The 19,774-nt window shown below is 40.1% G+C and overlaps 2 protein-coding genes across 3 annotated transcripts in view; one reads left to right on the top strand and one right to left on the bottom strand.

Annotated features, from left to right (window-relative positions):
- Nucleotides 1–19,774, bottom strand: part of il15ra (interleukin 15 receptor subunit alpha) — a 117,001-nt gene that overhangs the window by 76,616 nt on the left and 20,611 nt on the right. The window lies entirely within an intron of this gene.
- On the top strand, nucleotides 13,956–18,938 carry LOC109978579 (alpha-2,8-sialyltransferase 8F-like). The gene is made up of 6 exons (XM_065951190.1): nucleotides 13,956–14,916; nucleotides 15,024–15,098; nucleotides 16,176–16,314; nucleotides 17,358–17,470; nucleotides 17,579–17,671; nucleotides 17,755–18,938. Exons 1-6 carry the CDS (start codon nucleotides 14,795–14,797, stop codon nucleotides 18,215–18,217), a joined length of 1,005 nt encoding a protein of 334 aa, XP_065807262.1. The 5' UTR covers nucleotides 13,956–14,794; the 3' UTR covers nucleotides 18,218–18,938.

The following is a 19,774-nucleotide window of genomic DNA, read 5'->3' as shown; positions in this document are numbered from 1 at the left end:
TACAATAATGGAAAATTGCACAGTAACTACACTGGAAAGAGTTATTGTTATAAAAAAAACACACAGTGTGTAACATGAGGTGGTGATGCTGTTAAAGAGTCTGATTAAACAGTCTGATGGCAGATGGAATGAAAGACCTGCAGTAGCGCTCTGTCTTGCAGGGTGGGTGTCTCAGTCTGCTGCTGAAGGAGCTGCTCAGGGCCCCCACAGTGTCATGCAGGGGGTGAGAGGGGTTGTCCATGATGGATGTCAGTTTCACTAACATCCTCCTCTGATCCTCTCACCTGATCAGCTGTTATGGAGAGGCCGTCGGAGGAGGAGGAAGAGGAGGAGGAGGGGGCTGTTGGGGGGTCGTCTGAGAAGGAGGAGGAGAGGGCTGTTGAGGGGGGTGGCAGGGTACTCAGGGTACTCAGGGTACTCAGATGGAGTGTCTGAGAAGTGGGCTGGTCTGCGCTCTGGTGGGTGGGGGTGGGGTTGGGATCAGAATCAAATCTATTGAAGAACAGATTCAGTTCATTTTCCCACTCCCTGTCTCCTGCTTCAGGGCCCCTCCCACACCTTCTGCTGTGACCTGAGATGTTATTCAGGCCCCTCCAGACTTCTCTTGCATTTTTATGTTGTAAATGCTCCTCCATCTTTGCTCGGTAGCTGGCTTTCCCCTCCTTGATTTTTTTCTTGAGCTCCTTCTGCACCCTCCTCAGCTCCTCTCTATCTCCAGCTCTAAAAACTCTTCTCTTTTCATTGAGCAGGGTTTTCAACTCAGGGGTAACCCAGGGTTTGTTGTTGGAGAAACACTGTATTTTTTTGGCGGGTACAGTGTTCTTAACACAGAAGTTTATGTAATCTGTGATGCAGTGGGTTAAACTGTCAATGTCCTCCCCATGTGGGCTGCACAGCACCTCCCAGTCAGTGGTGTCGAAGCAGTCCTGCAGCGCCTCAGTGGCCTCCTTAGACCACTTCTTCACATACCTGGTTGTGGGGGGTTGTTTTTTCACCATAGGTATGTAAATGGGCTGCAGTCTCACCAGGTTGTGGTCTGAGCGGCCCAGGGGGGGCAGGGGTGATGATCTGTATGCATCCTTGGTGTTTGCATGTATGGTGTTTGTAGTGGAAAAATACTGTCTGTCTGTCGCCCTCATTTGAACTTAAAAGACTTAGATGTTTGTGCGTCATTTAGCAATTAAAAACTGTTCCTCTGTATGGCCTTGGTCTGCATCTCCAACAGGTACGCTCCTCATTATCTGAGTACAGCATGATCCTAAATCAGTGCCCTCCTGACAAAGGAGTTTCTGTTCTGTTCCACCGTACCAGGTACCTTATAAAGAAGCTTGCATACAGTAGATAAATCACCAGGCAAACTAGAAGAAGCTGTAGCCACTAGGGCAAGCTGAAACCAATGACCATGTATTACTCATGTATATGCAAAATACCTACACCCTGTGAATGTATAAATATGCTCTGCAACCGGGACTGCCCCGGGAATCTTTGATGCACTTGTGACTGATGTTACTTTTGTCACTGATTACCCCTTTTGCAAAACAACTCTTACTATATGCAATAAAATACACAAAGACAAAAGACTTTGACTTGAGATCTTTTATTACCAACAGAAAAATCCACAACAAGGGAACGGATGAGGAAGGAGGGAAGGGATGAGGAAGGAGGGTGAATGGATGAGAAGTAGGGAAGGGATTGTGGGTAGAAGAATCTGAGACAAACGGGATGTGGTGAGGTGACCAGGTGTGAATAAGCTGTCAGGTAATTACAGGTGCGGTTTTAGGCATGATCCTGCTCTTGAACCTAAGTAAATACATTAACGCCAGTGAACACCTGTTAGTGAGCAAAGTTCCTTTTTGTTATCTGTTGTTTGAGCTGGTGTTTTTATTCTTTATCGACCAGATCTTGACACATCACTGGATATCTAAACAATGGTTGAATGTAGGGAGGAAAGTCTTATGAAGAGTAGCCGTCATCTTCATAATTGCACCTTGATCACTTTTTGAAGCTTGTTATGACAGGTTGTCTTGTTTTCTGAGTAAAAGGTTTACTTTTTTTAATTTGGATTTCCGTCACATCACAGAGATTTCACCACTGTGTTCACTCCAAATTAATCTCTTCTGAGGTAAGCTGTAATATTCTTTATTTTGTTTGGGTGAAACTTATGTTTCATTTTATAGACGCTGAGAAAACAACATGTTTCCATTAGTGTTTACTTTGAAGGTATTTTTTTAAACGTTTTCTGTACCTCTTTTATGCTGCATGCTTTAAGCTTCTTGCTTCTGATTTTTGTTTTTAATTGAACCCCTGTATCACATTTACTTGTTTTGTTACTGGATACTTTAGGGATAGGAAATACTCTTCACTGTTTGAGTTCAAACTCTGATATAAAACCCCATGTCATATATCATACTTTATCAATCTATGATCCCATCAGTTAAAAAGCACATGTTCAGTTTGATAAATTTAGAGGTAGTACAGTGCCATCAAAATATATTTAAATGCCCAAAAATAAGTGTATTCATTTGGGAAGCATGAGCTATTTTAACAGTTTCAATTAAATTACTGCAGACATGGTATCATATATGCTGAAGTTGGGAGAAACAGAGGTGATGAGGTTAATTTAATGTTATCTGAAATTATACAGATATTAAATTAAATTATATAGAATCATTGATTTTTTAATCTACAAAGTAACAAGTGAAACTGAAGAGAAAACACTGAGGAATAAATGGAATAGAATTAGAATCTGAAATGTAAATGTGTTAAAGTATAAAGTAACAAAATAGTACCAGTTAAAATGTCTACTTCAAAACAATCTTTAGTTAGGTATTAAGGTCTTTTACCTGCTTTTTGTAAAGTGTGTCGAGATAACACTTGTTATGAGTTGAGGTTATACAAATAAAAATTGATTGATTGATTGATTAGACTAAATGTACATGTTTCCTTTGTGCCTCCATTACTGCGTGCCTGCAGGTAAACTAACCCTACCTTAAGTCAACCTTTTGTCCTCAAGTGACTTCAGTACATTTCATAAGACCATGTGACCTTGGCACACCTGATTGTGAGAATTTGACCATCAGTATGAACATTGTAATTATGTTCCTGTCAAACCTCTAGCACCAAAAAGTTGTTTTGTTGTACACTACCTGTTTGGTAACATATAATTATCACATTCTCGATTGACTAGATTAGTTTGATGTTGAAAGCTAGACATGATGACACTATAAATATTCAGAGGTTTTTATGACTGAGTTAAGTGACTTCCAGAAGAATTCATATGATAAACTTAACACAGAGTCTGTTTCCCCTTTTGGTTGTTTTAATCCAGTACCAGAGGACTCACCATGTGGCTAAAAGGTTTTATAAGTAACCATGTCAACATGAAACTTGTGAAGACCTGTGTCATCCTTCTCCTTCTGACTGTGTTGTTCTTTACACTAAGAAACATGAACCTGCTGCAGGTGAGAACTGGGATTATTGGTAACACTTTAAAGGTGGTCATTGAGTGTCTTTCAAAGTGGGGATTGGGCCCCCCTGGGGGCACCTGAGACACTGAAAGAGGGGTCGTGAGATGCTTTCCATAAACAAATAAAAGTTTTAGCACAATTGGGATTGTGCTCTTTGCAGTTAGGGCAGAAAATAAAACACTTAAAAATGTCATGTGGTCTTACCAAATAAAGACATGTGAGCGCGCCGGACAAAACGTATCTGGTATTTTTAATTTGATGGCTGTATTTTTTGTTTGTTTAAATCTTTGTTAATATTTGTATTGGTTCAAATTTGAAGAAAAAAGACAGATGCATATAGTTGTTGTTGGTGTTCATAGCCTTTGTAATTTCACATGTATGTTCTACGAAAATGTTAATGTTTATAATAAATGTAAAAAAATGTCAATAGTATTTTTTTTATCCGTGAAAGATTATTAATATTTGAAAAATGCTTGTATGTGTGTTTATTGCAAAATATTAAAAGTGCACCATGTAGCTGTGACAGAGCGTATCAAAGTGGAACTGTCACATTCAAAACACTGCAGAGAGCTGTGCTGTGTAAGGGAGCTTGACAGTGGATTTCTCAGAAAGTACACAGTAAAAGTACTTCATAGTAGCTGTACATGTAGTCTAAGAAGTACTTTGTCCAACCAAATCAGAATCATGGTGTACTTATGGAAGAAAATATATATAATTATTGTTTTCTCCAAGAAAACTGTTTGTTTTTTTTAAATTGTGAACACCTTATTTTGAAAAACGGAAGCCGTTTCATCATGTGTATCTTATAGTCAGTTTTATGGTAAGACCTAGGCATTCAGCACTTGACGTCATCACTGTCTCTGTCTGTTACTCCTGCTCGCTCTGGAGTCCGGAGCATTTACCATAAAGATCAGAATACGTGAGCACTTCAAATTTAGGGGCGGCTCACTTCACCATGTAAAAGCGAGGAGCGGCTGGCTTCACCGCAGTCTAACTCTTGGGTTATTTCCACTCTCAGTGCATGAAAACAGTATAACTAAAACCCTGAAAACAGCCTCATGAGTACTTAGCAGCAACTATAATCCTGCAGACTATTTCACAGTCAATCCAAAGAAGAAAGTGCTGCAGCTCAGGTGCATCACAGCCAGACTCTAATCCAATCTAAAGCAGGTGGGAGGAGCAAAGGGACAAACTTAGATCCGCCAAATGTAGGACTAACTTCACCTGCTGAGAGGCTCCACAGGCAGCTGTCGGCCTACAGAAGATGGCCTGATGTGACTTCTACACACAGACACATTAATACTGCAACTGTTACCAACAGGAAGCAAAACATTCATGGACCACATAAAACCAATCCTGACCTCCCTGCATTGGCCTCCTATTCACTCCACATTCATCTGAAGATTATTAAAAACAAAACCTGCTGGATAAGTGAAAAATAAATACAATATGCTACACTTTAAAAAAATAAATAGTTATAAGGCAGCAACATGAGTTATAACTTAAGAAAACAATTGAAATGTGTTATTATCCCAATATAAATTTATCCATATACATACACACAAACACATACTGTATATTGACTGTGTGACCGTTATGTTGCCTTTCAGTTGATTTTCCTCCACAAGGCGGCTCCTTTCAGAGAAAAGCACCTGATGCAGTGACTAAGTGAATCCTCTAGAGGGCAGTATCTGACTGCAGCACTAAATTTGTCCATCCTGGACTGATCCCTGAATATGTTTCAATTTGTAATCTTACTCTTACATTTTATGTCTCAATAAATTCCTCTTTATATTAAAATCTATAAAATTCATCACATCCCAGTTTTTACCTTTTAGCCCAAATACATTACAACTTTAACAACCTTGCAAAACCTCGGTCAAGCCAGCCGCCGCTTGAAAGGTGTTTACAGTACAGGTGCTTGGAGCACCCAAAAAGAATGAATGCGACCGCGTATTTCAGCAAAAGATACCATCAATAATAACGGCTGACAGAAAAAAAACACAAAGTTAAGACAAGACAATTGTCAGCATATTTTACTGTATAGTTTGTTAAAAATTAAAGGTAAAGTCTGCTCAAATTGCATTAAGCTGCTTTGATATTTTTTGTCATTTCTGATCTTTTATTTTGAAAAATCTGTGATAGGTGACAAGAAACTTTCAATTGGTTCTTGTTCCTCATGTCCCTGGCTGTGTCCCTGTGAATCTTTAGCATATTTTACTGTATAGTTGTTGAGGTAATTAAAGGCACAGACCGCTCACATTGCATTATGACACTAACATTTTAGTGATATTTAATATTTTATTTTGAAAAATCTGTTACAGGTGACAAGAAACTTTCAATGGATTATTTTTTTCTCATGTCCGGTGTGCCTTTAAAGACAGTAAACGTTTTACTGTAAGTTAGTAGGTCTACTGAGATGAAAGTAAGAAAGTAATAATAATGTATTAGACTTTAATAACGCTTTTCTAAGTACTCAAAGACACTTAACAAAGAATAACAACAAAACAAAACAGTGAAAACAATAAAGATGATATAAGAGAAGGAGGACGAGAACAGAGTTGGTTAGTGGTTGGCGATGTTGAAGAGGTGAGTTTTTAGGGATTTCTTAAAAGTTAGCTATATTTGGAAAGGAGCTTCTAGCTTGTAAGGGATGTGTATAGTGCTGTTTCCAATTGAAACATAATTGTGAACTAGAATTAGAGAAACCAACAGGAGTAAGCTTGACATGAAGCCAACTGGAAAAATACCAGTTACACTTCAAATACAAGAACCTGGCATGGCTCACTTAATGAGCAGAACAATTGATCAACAAGTGTTCATGGGAGAAAAGTTTCATATTTAGCATCAGGTTCACTTTCTTCTCAGCAGTCTCTAGAAACAAACGCTTGTGGTTCCTCATATGTGGTTTGCATTTAACAGCAATTAGCCTTCATATGATATATGATATGAAATGATAGTTGATACTATAAAACTGGATGTTTTATCCTTAATGGTTTACATTATAATGCATCATTAAGAATTTAAATGTAGCATTATAACCCAAACATTAAAACATGACAAGCTGCAACCGTCTACAATCGAGCACTTGTGGGACTATCTGGGAATTCAAAACACAAACCGTGTTACACAACAAACCAGTAACAAGATCATGGATACAGTAGCCATAGTGGTGTGGTTAAAGTATTTGACTAGTTGTTGACTAGTATCCTTCCAGTTGTCACAACTTGAGAAATCAGCCAGCGGGATCAAAACTGGGATTTACTTGCTTTTGGAACCAGCTCCAAGTGGCCACTCGAGGAACTGCAATTTTGGCACTTGAGCTTTACTTACTTTCTGAGCACTTGAAGTTGTTTCTTGGTTAACATTAGTTTGGCAGAGTTACAGAAGAAGAATAAAGTACAGGAAAGCATTTATATAAATGCTACTATTCTAATAAAGCATGTGGACAAGAAATACAGAAGTGTTTCAGGTAGACTTTTCTTTGTTGTATGTGCAGATCATGTATGAAATGCTAATACATGAGTTTTATTGTTACTCATTTTCATCCAGCTCAAGTCACTCTTCTCTCCGGTGATGACTCTCCTGTGTTTGTTGAGCCTCCTGATCTGGTACTTACTGGACAGGTAAGTGTGAAAATGGCATTTCCCTTTGCTTCGTGCACACTCTCACACACATTGACTGCCAAAACACATCGCAGATATGTTGTTTTACTTCTTTCGGCACCCTTTAGCCGTTCATACTGCTAAAATGCACGTAGCCTTTGTCGACGTGTTAATCTTTTCTTTTTCTCGGCTTCATTCATATGCGTATAGGATATCTTATTAGGAACCACGTGTGTCTGTGTTCTTAAACAGTGGAGAGGACGAGGAGCTTTAAGTAATTTATTTTATAAAAACAAACAAATGCAAGAAAATGTGAAAATTACAGTTGGTTATATTAAGATTATTTTAGTGATGCGACAGACAGAGAGGAAGAAGAGAAACACAGAGACAGAGAGGAAGAAGAGAAACACAGAGACAGAGAGGAAGAAGAGAAACAGAGACAGAGAGGAAGAAGAGAAACACAGAGACAGAGAGGATGAAGAGAAACACAGAGACAGAGAGGAAGAAGAGAAACACAGACAGAGAGGAAGAAGAGAAACACAGAGACAGAGAGGAAGAAGAGAAACACAGAGACAGAGAGGAAGAAGAGAAACACAGAGACAGAGAGGAAGAAGAGAAACACAGACAGAGAGGAAGAAGAGAAACACAGAGACAGAGAGGATGAAGAGAAACACAGAGACAGAGAGGAAGAAGAGAAATACAGAGACAGAGAGGAAGAACAGAAACACAGAGACAGGGAGGAAGAAGAGAAACACGATGAGGATGAGGCAGAGAAGGGGTAAATATTTCTGACTAGTAGGCCCTATGTGTATTACTTTTGTGTCTCCATAATTGTATTTTCTTGTGTGTTATCCATTCACTAAGATAAACACAGGATGATTACAATCAACCTCCTGCAACCTGATAGAACAGAACATTACACCAGTGGTTCTCAACTTCAGGACCCACTACCAACCTCTTCATCAGTAGGCCTACTTAAATTTCTAATATTTATAACCAATCAGATTTATTCAATAGAAAAGTGTGCAAGTTTGGACTTCAGAAGGTACAAAAATGTGACTGATCAAAGGAACAGAACAACACAAACATGCTTCAAATTCACAGCCTTTTAGACCTTTTGTTTTCAGTACACATTCAGTACCCACTGAAAAAGGCTCCCCGACCCACTTTAGGGTCCCGACCCATCAGTTGAGAACCACTACATCAGCTCAACAAATGCAGGAGGGCCCCCAAATGACTAAATCCACCACTGTCTGCATTATGATGCTGTTATTTCAGCAAACGTTATTCCTGTAATTTGCGAGTAATCACAAGAAAGACCATTTCTATCTCGGGCTCATACAGCTGAAGTGAGCCAGCATGCAGCCGTTTAAAAACGTATTTCATTTCTCTTTCTGCCTCTCTCTTCATCTCCTTTGTCTCTGTGTGTTTCTTTATTTCACCATCTTCACTTGTAGGAATCTCTAAGCTTGTGTTTATGATGTTACAGGACTTCGGGGCAGCACTGTGCAATCATTTCCTCAAACACGCTGATGTGCATCATGGAATAGTCCATGTAGTGCGGCTGGAGGGGGAGGGGGCCCTGAAACATGAGTTATAGATGAATTAGCCATTCTTCTGATTACATTTTTTTAGAAAAACATAACTCACCACAAAGTTCAATAATAATAAATTATTATTATTATTATTGTTATTGTAGATAATTCTTAAAGTTGAATTTTTTTGGGGCATTTTATAGAGCCCCTGCAGGTTGGGGGCCCAATACAATTGCCTACCTATGCCTGATGGTTAAGTCTGCCACTGGTTAGAGGAGTGTTTTAACAAACATTCATAGATAAAGATACCATCATAAAATTATTTCAAATACACACTTTACATTTACATTGACAATCAACCCTGCACTCTTGAAAAACAGGAATAGCTGCTAATCACAAGATAAATCTTTAAACTTAAAGTGAAGACTTTTTTTTTTTGTCAAGGTAGTTGATGTTAGGTCCGTGGTGTCTTGTGGTGTCAACGACTTCCTATCTAACATCTTTGTGTTTTACTTGATGTTTGAGTGACCGTTCTGACATATTTCAGCCTCCTGTCTGCTTGCTCAGGTAAATCTTGAAATTTGGCAGAAGTGAGGATACACTCAGACTTTTTTATTATTTTTTTTTACTGTGTGGTGACACTGCAGGGATATCTTACAGTGAAAGACGACAGTGACAGTGAAAGAGAAGCAGGCAAGAGTGAAACATTGACTGGATCCATAATCAAAGGACCAGCTTTTTACCTGGAACATGAAGGTAAGAATCAGCTCTTTTTGTAGCTTGTAAATTATTAGGGCCCGAAGCACTGACAAGTGCCAACTCAGTGTCAGTGTGTTCTAGACAAGTTGAAGATATCAGCTTGTGCTGTACATGATTCTACATAAAAGGGCGTGGCCATGGTGTAATGTAAAACTTTGATGTCTTAGCACATCCCTGTGAACCTTTCAAAAAGTCCTCACCATAGAGGTTTTATCTACATACATGCATGACAATTTTGATGTATATCAAACATGTCAGGACCTACATGAAATCTTCTTGCACCCATTGTCAAAACCCAACAGGAAGCCCGCCATCATTTTTTGAATTTCAAAATAATGGCCCGATTTTGCGTTTCACAGGCTATCTATTTTGACAAACTTTTTTCAGGCCCCGTACATCTGATCATCCCCAGAGTCAATCAGTGTATTCTAGACATGTCGATGATCTAAAGATTTGATCTACACGATTCTACATAAAAGGGCGTGGCCTCGACACACTGTAAAACTTTGATGTCTGGGTGCGCCCCTGTAATATCTTCCAAAAGGCCTCCCCATAGAGGATTATTTAAACTACATGCATGACATTGTTTATGTATATTAACCATGTCAGGAACAACTAAAAATCCTTACACCCATAGTCAAAACCCTGAAACCTGACTGTGATCAGTGTTGGTCATTCTCAGGGCTTGACTCCTATTGTGTATAAATTAAAAGACTGAAATGAATAGACTGACTGATTTATAAATCACGATCCACCTGGAAATGTGCGCACGTAGATTAGCCCCATGTTCCGCTCTCTACACGCCCATATTCAACTATAAACGGTCGATGCAAAGCAGCTCGTGAATGAAAATGCATATCTCATTGAAAACGGCTCATTGTCTGCGAGCGTATAAATAAAACTGTCAGTTTGAATGATTATGATGACGTGGATCTGTCAGTAAAGTTTGATATTTAGTGAAATAAAATGTGGAAGAGACATCAATATACATTCTTCAGGCTTCAATTCACCACTTTGCCGTCTGTGTCGCCAAATCCCCATGCCTCCAAAATGTACGTATGCATGGGTTGGAGTTCGCTTACCGGTGCGCACATTTTAACGCCAGGTTTGTTTTTAAAGGTAAAAGGCGTATGCCACTTTCAGGCCCCATTTTGTGCGTACGCAGTCCCCAGGTCCACGTAAACATGGAATCCACAGCATGGATACATTGGAACCGACAATGACAACAGGCACAAATCGATCTGCTGGCCTCCTCCTTGGCGCCACCTCGCTACTGCTGCCTCCCAGCGGTCGCGACACACCCCGACATGCACGAAGTGCGAGGGCCCTTCATCACCGCTTGCGGTTTTTATTATATATATGTTTTATATATAAGTGTTCATAGGAGAAAATTAGTTTCATCTTTAGCATCAGGTTCACCTTCTTATCAGGTTTTCAAGTAACAGTAATTCAACACGAACACGAACTTCCTAAATACAGACAGCACATAAAGTGTCCCACCACAGGAGCTAACACACTGGACCACTGCTACACAGTAATAAAGGACTCATATCACTATGTTCCCTGTGCAGCTTTGGGACTCTCTGATCACTGCCTAATTCACCTCATCCTGACCTACAGGCAGAAGTTAAAAACTGCTAAGCCTGTAGTAAGGACTGTAAGGAAATGGACAGAGGAGTCAAAACAGGAGTTACAGGCCTGCTTTGATGGCACTGATTGGAGTGTTTTTGAAGCTGCATCAGCAAATCTCAATGAACTCACTGACACTGTGACATCATACATCAGCTTCTGTGAGGACGTGTGTGCAGACCAAGACCTTCTGCACATACAACAAGCCCTGGTTTACACCTCATCTAAGGAAGCTGCGTCAGGCCAAGGAGGAGGCCTACAGGAGTGTGGACCGGGACCTGTTCAAGCAGGCCAGAAACAACCTGACAAAGGCGATCAGGGTAGCTAAGAGGAGCTACACTGAGAAGTTAAAACAAAGCTTCTCAGCTAAAGACCCTTCAGAAGTCTGGAAAGGCCTGCGAGAAGTAACAAGCTACAGGAGACCCATCCCCCACCCTGCCGGTAGCAATAGACTGGCTGAAGATATTTAATATTATACCTTTGTACAAAGAGAGCACAGTTTACAAAAGTAAAATTCCTTGTGTGTTTAAGCATACCTGGCCAATAAAGCTGATTCTGATTCTGATTCTCTTAAGGCCCTGACACACCAAGCAGATGGCCAAGAACTGGTGGCGACGAAGGCTGCCTGTGGCGTCGGCGGGCGATGCCTCTTGTCTTAGCCAAAAAGTTGCACTAGAACACACCACAAAGACGGCAGCCGACGACCAACGACCAAGTACGTTCTGCGCATGCGTGAGAGGAAATAGCTCTCCATGCCAGCAGGCGCCGGTAGTCTGTAATCGTCATTCCAAAAAGTGGAAACTGGAAAAGGACGAGGAAGAACACGGATAAATGAACCGTTGTTTTGCCACGAGAAGACAATTCTCTCACCGCTGTCGCTCAACACTCGTAATATAGGTACTTCTAATGGAGAATAATGTCTGATAAGAAGTTGAAAAGGGCGCTGCCCATTATTCTCCATTGGAAGTACCTATATTACGAGTGTTGAGCGACAGCGGTGAGAGAATTGTCTTCTCGTGGCAAAACACGTTTTTTTTAATCCGCGTTCTTCCTCGTCCTTTTCCGGCTTCACCCTTTTGGAAGGACGATTACAGCCTACCGCCACCTGCTGGCATGGAGAGTTATTGATTCTCGCATGTCGTCTTTGTGGTGTGTTCTAGTGCAACTTTTTGGCCAAGACAAAATGTGAAGCCGACACCACAGGCGGTCTGCTTGGTGTGTCAGGGCCTTTATAGTTGATACTATAAAACTGGATGTTTTATCCTTAATGGTTTACATTATAATGCATCAAAAGAGGCATCAACATGTATTTTGGTCAGTTTGATCAAAAGTTCTCACAGGAGCTTTAAGAAACCAAAGTCCAAATTAAGCAGGATTTAAACTGGTATTGAAAAATGAAAAATAATGAGTAAGTTATTGAAAATAAAGTATCCTTTCAGTTGTCACAACTTGAGAAATCAGCCATCGGGATCAAAACTGGGATTTACTTGCTTTTGGAACCAGCTCCAAGTGGCCACTCGAGAAACTGCGATTTTGGCACTTCAGCTTTACTTACTTTCTGAGCACTTGAAGTTGTTTCTTGGTTAACATTAGTTTGGCAGAGTTACAGAAGAAGAATCCCGGAAAGTCCAGGAAAGCATTTATATTAATGCTATTATTCTAATAAAGCATGTGGGCACGAAATACAGAAGTGTTTCAGGTAGACTTTTCTTTGTTGTATGTGCAGATCATGTATGAAATGCTAATACATGAGTTTTATTGTTACTAATTTTCATCCAGCTCAAGTCAATCTTCTCTCTGGTGATGACTCTCCTGTGTTTGTCGAGCCTACTGATCTGGTACTTACTGGAAAGGTAAGTGTGAAAATGGCATTTACCTTTGCTACGCGCACACTCTCACACACAGACTGTCAAACCACATCGCAGATATGTGGTTTTACTTCTTTCTGCATCCTTTAGCCGTTCATACTGCTAAAATGCACGTAGCCTTTGCAGATGTGTTAATCTTTTCTTTTTCTCGGCTTCATTCATATGTGTATAGGATATCTTATTAGGAACCACGTGTGTCTGTGTTCTTAAACAGTGGAGATAAGAGGAAAGAAGATTGTCAAATGAAGCTGCTGAAATGTCACTTGATCAAGTAGGCCTACATTGGAAAAACAAAAACTTTGCACAGCTACAGAATAGCCCATACACTTTATTTTTCTGTGTTACAATGATGCCATGGTAATGCCACTCATTGGACGTGATCCAAGAGGAGCTTAACAGCTCCAATTTCCCCAATTACATTACAGGGTATTTAGCAGTCAATCACAATCGTTCATATGGCCGTGGATTTTGTAGTCAGTCGACCAAAACCAGAGGCGCTGCTTGTCAACTGGCAAGGCAGGCAACTGCTCGGGACTCCAGACCAGTAGGGGGCCCCAGAGGGCTCACAAACTTCAACCAAAGCGGTGGCTCAAAATGTGTAAATTTTGCAATGACAGTAGGAAACCTCCCTTTGGGTGCCCCACCTGAAAGCACTCACTCTATTGCTGAGAAAACCAAAGTTTTTCCATGAAAGTCACTGAAGAAAAATGAAGAGGAATTAGCCGTCAATAGGAGAGAAAGGAAGAGGAGTAAGCGTCGGCTGGCAGACATGATGGTGATGAACGCTGGTTGGAGGGCCCCAACAGACTCTAGAATCGCCACTGACCAAAACAGTTTCTTAGGAAGTTGAAAACAGGAACAGAAGATTATGATAGCTGTAAAAGTAACACCGCAGACCACAGATTTTTGCAGATGACATGTAGCTACGTAGCAAAAATCTCTGCTCAAGAGTTTGTTTACTGGTTGTTTATTCATGGTGTATGAAGTTGACAGCTACTGAACACTGAATTCATGATGTTTACTCCATTGGCTTTAGCGTTAGTTGGAGTTTGAAATTTCTACAGAATGGCATCAAAAATTTCACTTGTTAAATGCTGATTCATTATGTCTTCTGTATGTTTTGAACAAAGAACACAGCACACTCAAAATGGGAGTTTTTCTTCTCAAGTGATGAAAACTAATTATAAAGCTAACATGTTGGCCTATGTGAGCTTTTGGATTTAGGGGTGATTTTCTTTGTGTTGGCTATCTTTTTGAGGAGGATCTGTCCACAAAGTAACTATTCATAACTGTAAATGTGGGGAGTGGTTCATAGTTGTAGCCGTTATCAGCAGCGTTTTACAACCTCTCTTCCTGCAGGACTCAGGACTGTGGATTAACATGTTGTCTACTTTTACCAAGGAACAAAGGAACTGATCAATGATTTAAGTCTCCCTCTCAGACAGGCTCTGGAAGACAGGATATTATGAACTTTTACAACACCTTGAATAAACAATCGAGCAGAGACAGAACACTCTGCTATCTACGAATTGACCCCAAAGACATGATCTGTGACCGAAACCAGTCTCTGCAAAGTCGTAAAATTGACCATCTGTTGAAGGACTGCTGAAGAGCTGAATTAAACCACAGCATTCAATTCTGCATGAAATGAACATTTATGTCTTTCTTCATCTAGATATTTGTAATTGTCACATAGAATGTATTATAATCATCTTTTTAAACTCCAAATCTGATCTTCAGAACAGCAAAAAGAGTTATGTTATGTTTAATAGGAATTTGACGTGGAGCGCTATTGCCATCTAGTGTTAGAATATCCATGAATACGTAACCTTCATAATTATACATTTAGTCGTGTTATAAAGCATACTCTTTGACATTAGCTATAGAAGGTGTTATTTATGATTACTATTAATAACTATTCATAGCTGTAAATGTGTCCTTCCTTAATGTCCTTCCTTTTCTTTTGTTTGTTCCACAGTGATGTGGACCAGCACTTACCCGCCCCTCAGAGGAAAAGAGCCCCCAGGACCTTTAACCTCTGCAAAGAATGCAAGTGAGTGTGCAAACACCATCACTGCTTCATGACTGCCATCAGATGAAGGGATTACTCACCTGGTTGTGTATGTGTATCTTAGTTTGAATGTTTTTGTTTTTTCACAGTAATACGATCATAAAAGTAATGCAGAATTACTCCCAAGCCTGGAAGAAGCAGGAGGACAGTTTTAAAAAATTCAGGTAAACCAAAAAGGTCGTCTTGGTTTTGAACTTTAAGGGGAAAAAATAAAAGAAGGTAAGAATTACTTACTTTTAAGTTACATGACGCTGGGTGGTAAAGGAGGTCAAAAGGGTAATAAAACCCAACATAGTGCCTAATAAGATGGCCAAGTGTGATTAAAAGGTTAAACAGAATGAAACATGAATTACATTATAGAACTATTACCAGTGTTTGGGCCTGTTCCAAAAAAATGCAACACAACTTTTGGGTTTTGGTGCCCAACAGCAGGCAGCTGGTATTTTTATCCATGCCCCTCAGAAAACCTGAGTCTGCCTGTGCAGATCAACAAACACAACTTGGTTACATCTGAGTCCATTTGCATTGTGATAGGAGCCCACAACACACACGATGGGTCAAATAAAGATCATCAAAGGTTCCTCCACAGAATGAGAGTTAGTCACTTTTTGTAAGAAAGAGGGGAGGGGGAGATGTACAGGCTTCTAAAATCCCTAGCCTATTCCATGTAACTTTACTAGCTGGGTAAGTGAAGAGACAAGAGAAGACAGAAATGTCAATCACACAATCAAGGTTAAGATATAACCCAATAATTTTAATGGTTTAAAAAAGACTTCACTCTTTGCATGTTTTACTCAAGGACAAGCTCAGAAAAGATGAGTCAGAGTGCCCTCGTCTGATTGTCACATATTAAGTCTGTCCTGAATGTGATTCATGACCTTAAACTGTAAACACTGAATGTTTGAACAAAATCAGAATCTGTGCAGGATCAGAATAGTTTCCTCTTTAGATGGATAGAAAGAAGAACAGCTGAAGAAGTGGGAAAGAGAAGTGGAAATACATGTGGAGTGAAGTTGAGGAACTTCTCTGTAAATGTTAAACACTTGGTCTAAATATAACACAAATTAAAATCATGTGTGTGTTGATAAAACAGAGAGGACTTTGCCTGAAACACACATGACTGCCCTTAATGTTTATTTGCTCTTTAAAAAAAAAAAAAAAAACTAAACAAACATTTGAGGGAGCATCAAAACATCAGAGTCACTAGTACATGGTTTAACAAAGTCCTTGTGGTTCCCCAGATCTCAGCTGAGCAACAGCTGCAGTGGTTTTGACAAAGCCATCCTTAACCAGGCCAACACTGTAGTGGAACCAGAACTCGTTGAAAAGAGAAAGTGCAGCTTCCAGGTGTCTCCGGAGGTTTTCAACACCTTTACAAAGGTATTTTGTTTGGCACTCATGAATATAACCAACACATCCACAATATCTGCTACTTGTTTGGCATTGTGATTGTTCCTGTAATTTCTGACTAAAAGATTACACATTAATTAAACGAAACATTAAATAAATACAAAAAACAACTTAGCATACACTTAACATGTGTATTTACACAATAATATGTTGGTAGACTCGGGATGCCTCGAGCTAGCTGGAGGGTTCACAGAGCTCCTTTGCTAATACAATCCCTGTCCTTTGAGCCAGACATTGGGCATAGCCAGCTGATAGCACCGCTAGCCGCGGGGCTAACTGTGCTGCAGCTGGAGGAAGTGACACTTAGCAGCTCTTAACTTAAGCTTTCTTACTCTCTTCGGTGCATGCATGGCTCTGGATACGGTGGATGTGGTGAAAAATTGAGGGATTGCTGAGGTATCGAAATATTGTGAGGGGATTGCGATTTTCTGTACAAAGTTTCATGGCAATCCAGATTATTATTTCTAGTTACTGAAACAAAATGTGTACTTGGAAACAGGTTGACAACAAGGTTGAACTATTAATCCACATGAATCCATCTGATTTTCTTAAACAAAATAATACACCAACATATTTTTAAATTAAGTGAAAACGTATGAGGTATTTGAAACTCAACTCTTTCCACAAATAAATTGGAAGTGAGGAACTCTTTTCAATCCAAATCTCAGGAAATGATCTCCCAACCGCTTACAGCATGTATGTACACAAATTAACAACTGTGTCATCAGCAAGTTTAAAGCTACCAGTATACTTCACAACAAAGTGATATACTGCTGAATTTATCCATTAAAAACAAGTGTGAAGCCCAAGTAGATGTTGGAAATTAAAACCTGAAGACTTCCAGGTGCACTCATATTTCAGCTGGCAACCTCTTTCAGGGGTGTCTGCTGCAGGGCATTTCCAAGAGGGAAACTTTTGCAAATGAGATCCAGCAGTAAAGTTGATCTACTGTATTATATCATCAGTACAATTATCATTATGTGGTAATACATAACCATTGATTACAATTCCAGGAGCATCCTTTCTCAAATAAAACATGGGACACGTGTTCTGTTGTCGGGAACGGAGGAATCCTGACTGACAGCAGCTGTGGAGAGAGAATTGATTCAGCTCAGTTTGTCATGAGGTGAGAAAGGTGTCCATTGTGGTGACAATGTCAACTCACAGTGTCAAAAATCATTTATGTTGAGATTCCATAAAAAAGATCTCTGACTTTTTTTTCTTGCTTCTTCAGGTGCAACCTTCCTCCTTTGGGAAATGGTTATGAGAAGCATGTCGGTGTCAAAACGGACCTTGTGACAGCGAACCCAAGCATCCTCAGGGAGAAGTGAGCAAGAGGCTGGATTTCACTTCACTGTCATTACAGAGTTCTTTTGTCTTGTTGATGTATATCTGCTGTTTTGCTTTCAGGTATGAGTCTCTGATGAAGCGTCGTCGTCCGTTTGTGGAAAGTCTGCATATTTACGGCAACTCCCTGCTACTCTTTCCCTTCTCTCGTGGAACCACTGCTATATGTATGCGGGCCATCTACAGTGTTGAGGACTTAGGAAGCCCCATTAGGCCCGTCTTCATTAACCCTAAGTACTTCCGCAGACTGATTACCTTCTGGCGTGCACAAGGCTTGGGATCAGCGTGGATGAGCACCGGGCTAATTATGACTAGCATAGCTTTGGAGGTCTGTGAAAATGTGCATCTGTATGGGTTCTGGCCCTTCGATAATCACCCCTATGGACTCTACGACCTGACGAACCACTACTATGATGACAGAAAAGCTAAAAGTGTCCACGCCATGCCCAAGGAGTTTGGGCTCCTGATGCAGCTGCACAGACAGGGGGTGCTCAAGCTTCATCTGGGAGATTGTCAACGGTTATGACTATGAGTCATAATTGTATATAAGTGTTATTATGTCGGTCTGCTTTGTGTTCGGTGTTTCGTTTGTGCGTCTGTCTTTGTGCTGTGTTTCAGGTGCCCAGCCCTGATTGGAGAAACCCGGATGGTTGCTAATGTTTTCTGCAAAACAATTATGATCCAATCTTTTTATTAACGCTTCAAGTGTTCATCAGACACATGTTCACACAAGAATGCATTCCTTTGAATACTTCTATAAACATGTGGACTGGAGAGCTGTAGGGTTTTTGTACTATTCCAACTCTGCTTTTTTTTATACAACTAGTCTATGTATAACTGATATGTAACTCAGTTTTTGGTTTGACATTATTTTGGTTTGTTTGCATACTAGTTAGATAACAATATGTGTAAGTAATCTAGTTAAGGTAAAATAAATCTGAGACTTGCTCAAGAAACGGTAATTTCTCATGCTTTAATTTTGTATTTTAGAACATGTCATGCTAAGGTTACCTTGCTTCCTTTTTGGTAAAAAAAAAACCCAGACTTTTATTTTGAAGCAACTTCTGGTTTTCAATGTTGTTTAGGTAACTTAAGTTCGAGAAATGAATGTGATGTATGTATTAAGAGATGGTAACCAACAAAAAAGTTACGGTAAAAGGTGAATGTTAAAGTTTTGCAGCCCCCCACCGGACAATAATCTCTTACGGTGGTTTTGAATTATGTGTGAGCTTTACAATAAAGCAGATAAAAATCATCAGTTGAAGAGTCTATCTTTCGAAGGGTTTTCTACAATATAATACAGAATTTGATTAATTTCTGACACATGATCATGTAGTGAAGACATGATCTTTTTTTTCAGGTGCACAAAACCACAAAATACATCATTTGTAGTTTTGTAACCTAACAGCGGACATCTCTCTCTGTTTCTCTCTATCTCTCTCTGGTCCAATGCAGAGTATGAAGTCAATTGGAGGTGAATTTTTTTTCACAGAGACATTGTGAACTGCAAATTCGTTGTTTGGTGTTTAATCACTGGGAGTGAGGAAGGAGAGGGTCACTTTTATGTTACAGCTGGTTTCCCCTAGGCTGGTCATAACATCAACAAAGAAAAAAGTAGACCCATGGACTACTTTTTGCAAATGACGGCTCACTTGACCGCAGTACACTCCAGTCAGGTGTGCACTGTGCACAGGTGACGACAGGCACACAGTTATATCCCATAACCGACTCATAACCACAGAGGGTGGGGCAAAGTCGTGGTTCATTAACAAGGCTAATAAATGACCTGATGCTCCGAACAGCATCAGACACACAAAGAGCAGGAGCAGAGGGGTTTCATCTGAAGTGCATGGCACGAAGGTTACACGAGGGGGAAGTTAAACTCAGGTTCGGAGAAGCAACTTCAGCCGAGTTGACTCACCTTCCTAAGAGACGCACTCAGATCCGGTCACCGTCCACCTTCTGTGCGTAAAAGCGCACAGCCGAGACAGAACTTTACGCGCTCCAAGGAGACCTTCCTCCAGCCCTCCGCGCTCGCTGGCTCTCAGAGACTTTCCCCGTCAGCCGGTTCATGACTTTCACA

This window comes from Labrus bergylta, chromosome 23, assembly GCF_963930695.1.
Source record: "Labrus bergylta chromosome 23, fLabBer1.1, whole genome shotgun sequence".
In the NCBI taxonomy this organism is placed as follows: domain Eukaryota; kingdom Metazoa; phylum Chordata; class Actinopteri; order Labriformes; family Labridae; genus Labrus; species Labrus bergylta.
This window is presented reverse-complemented; position numbering and strand designations above follow the sequence as displayed.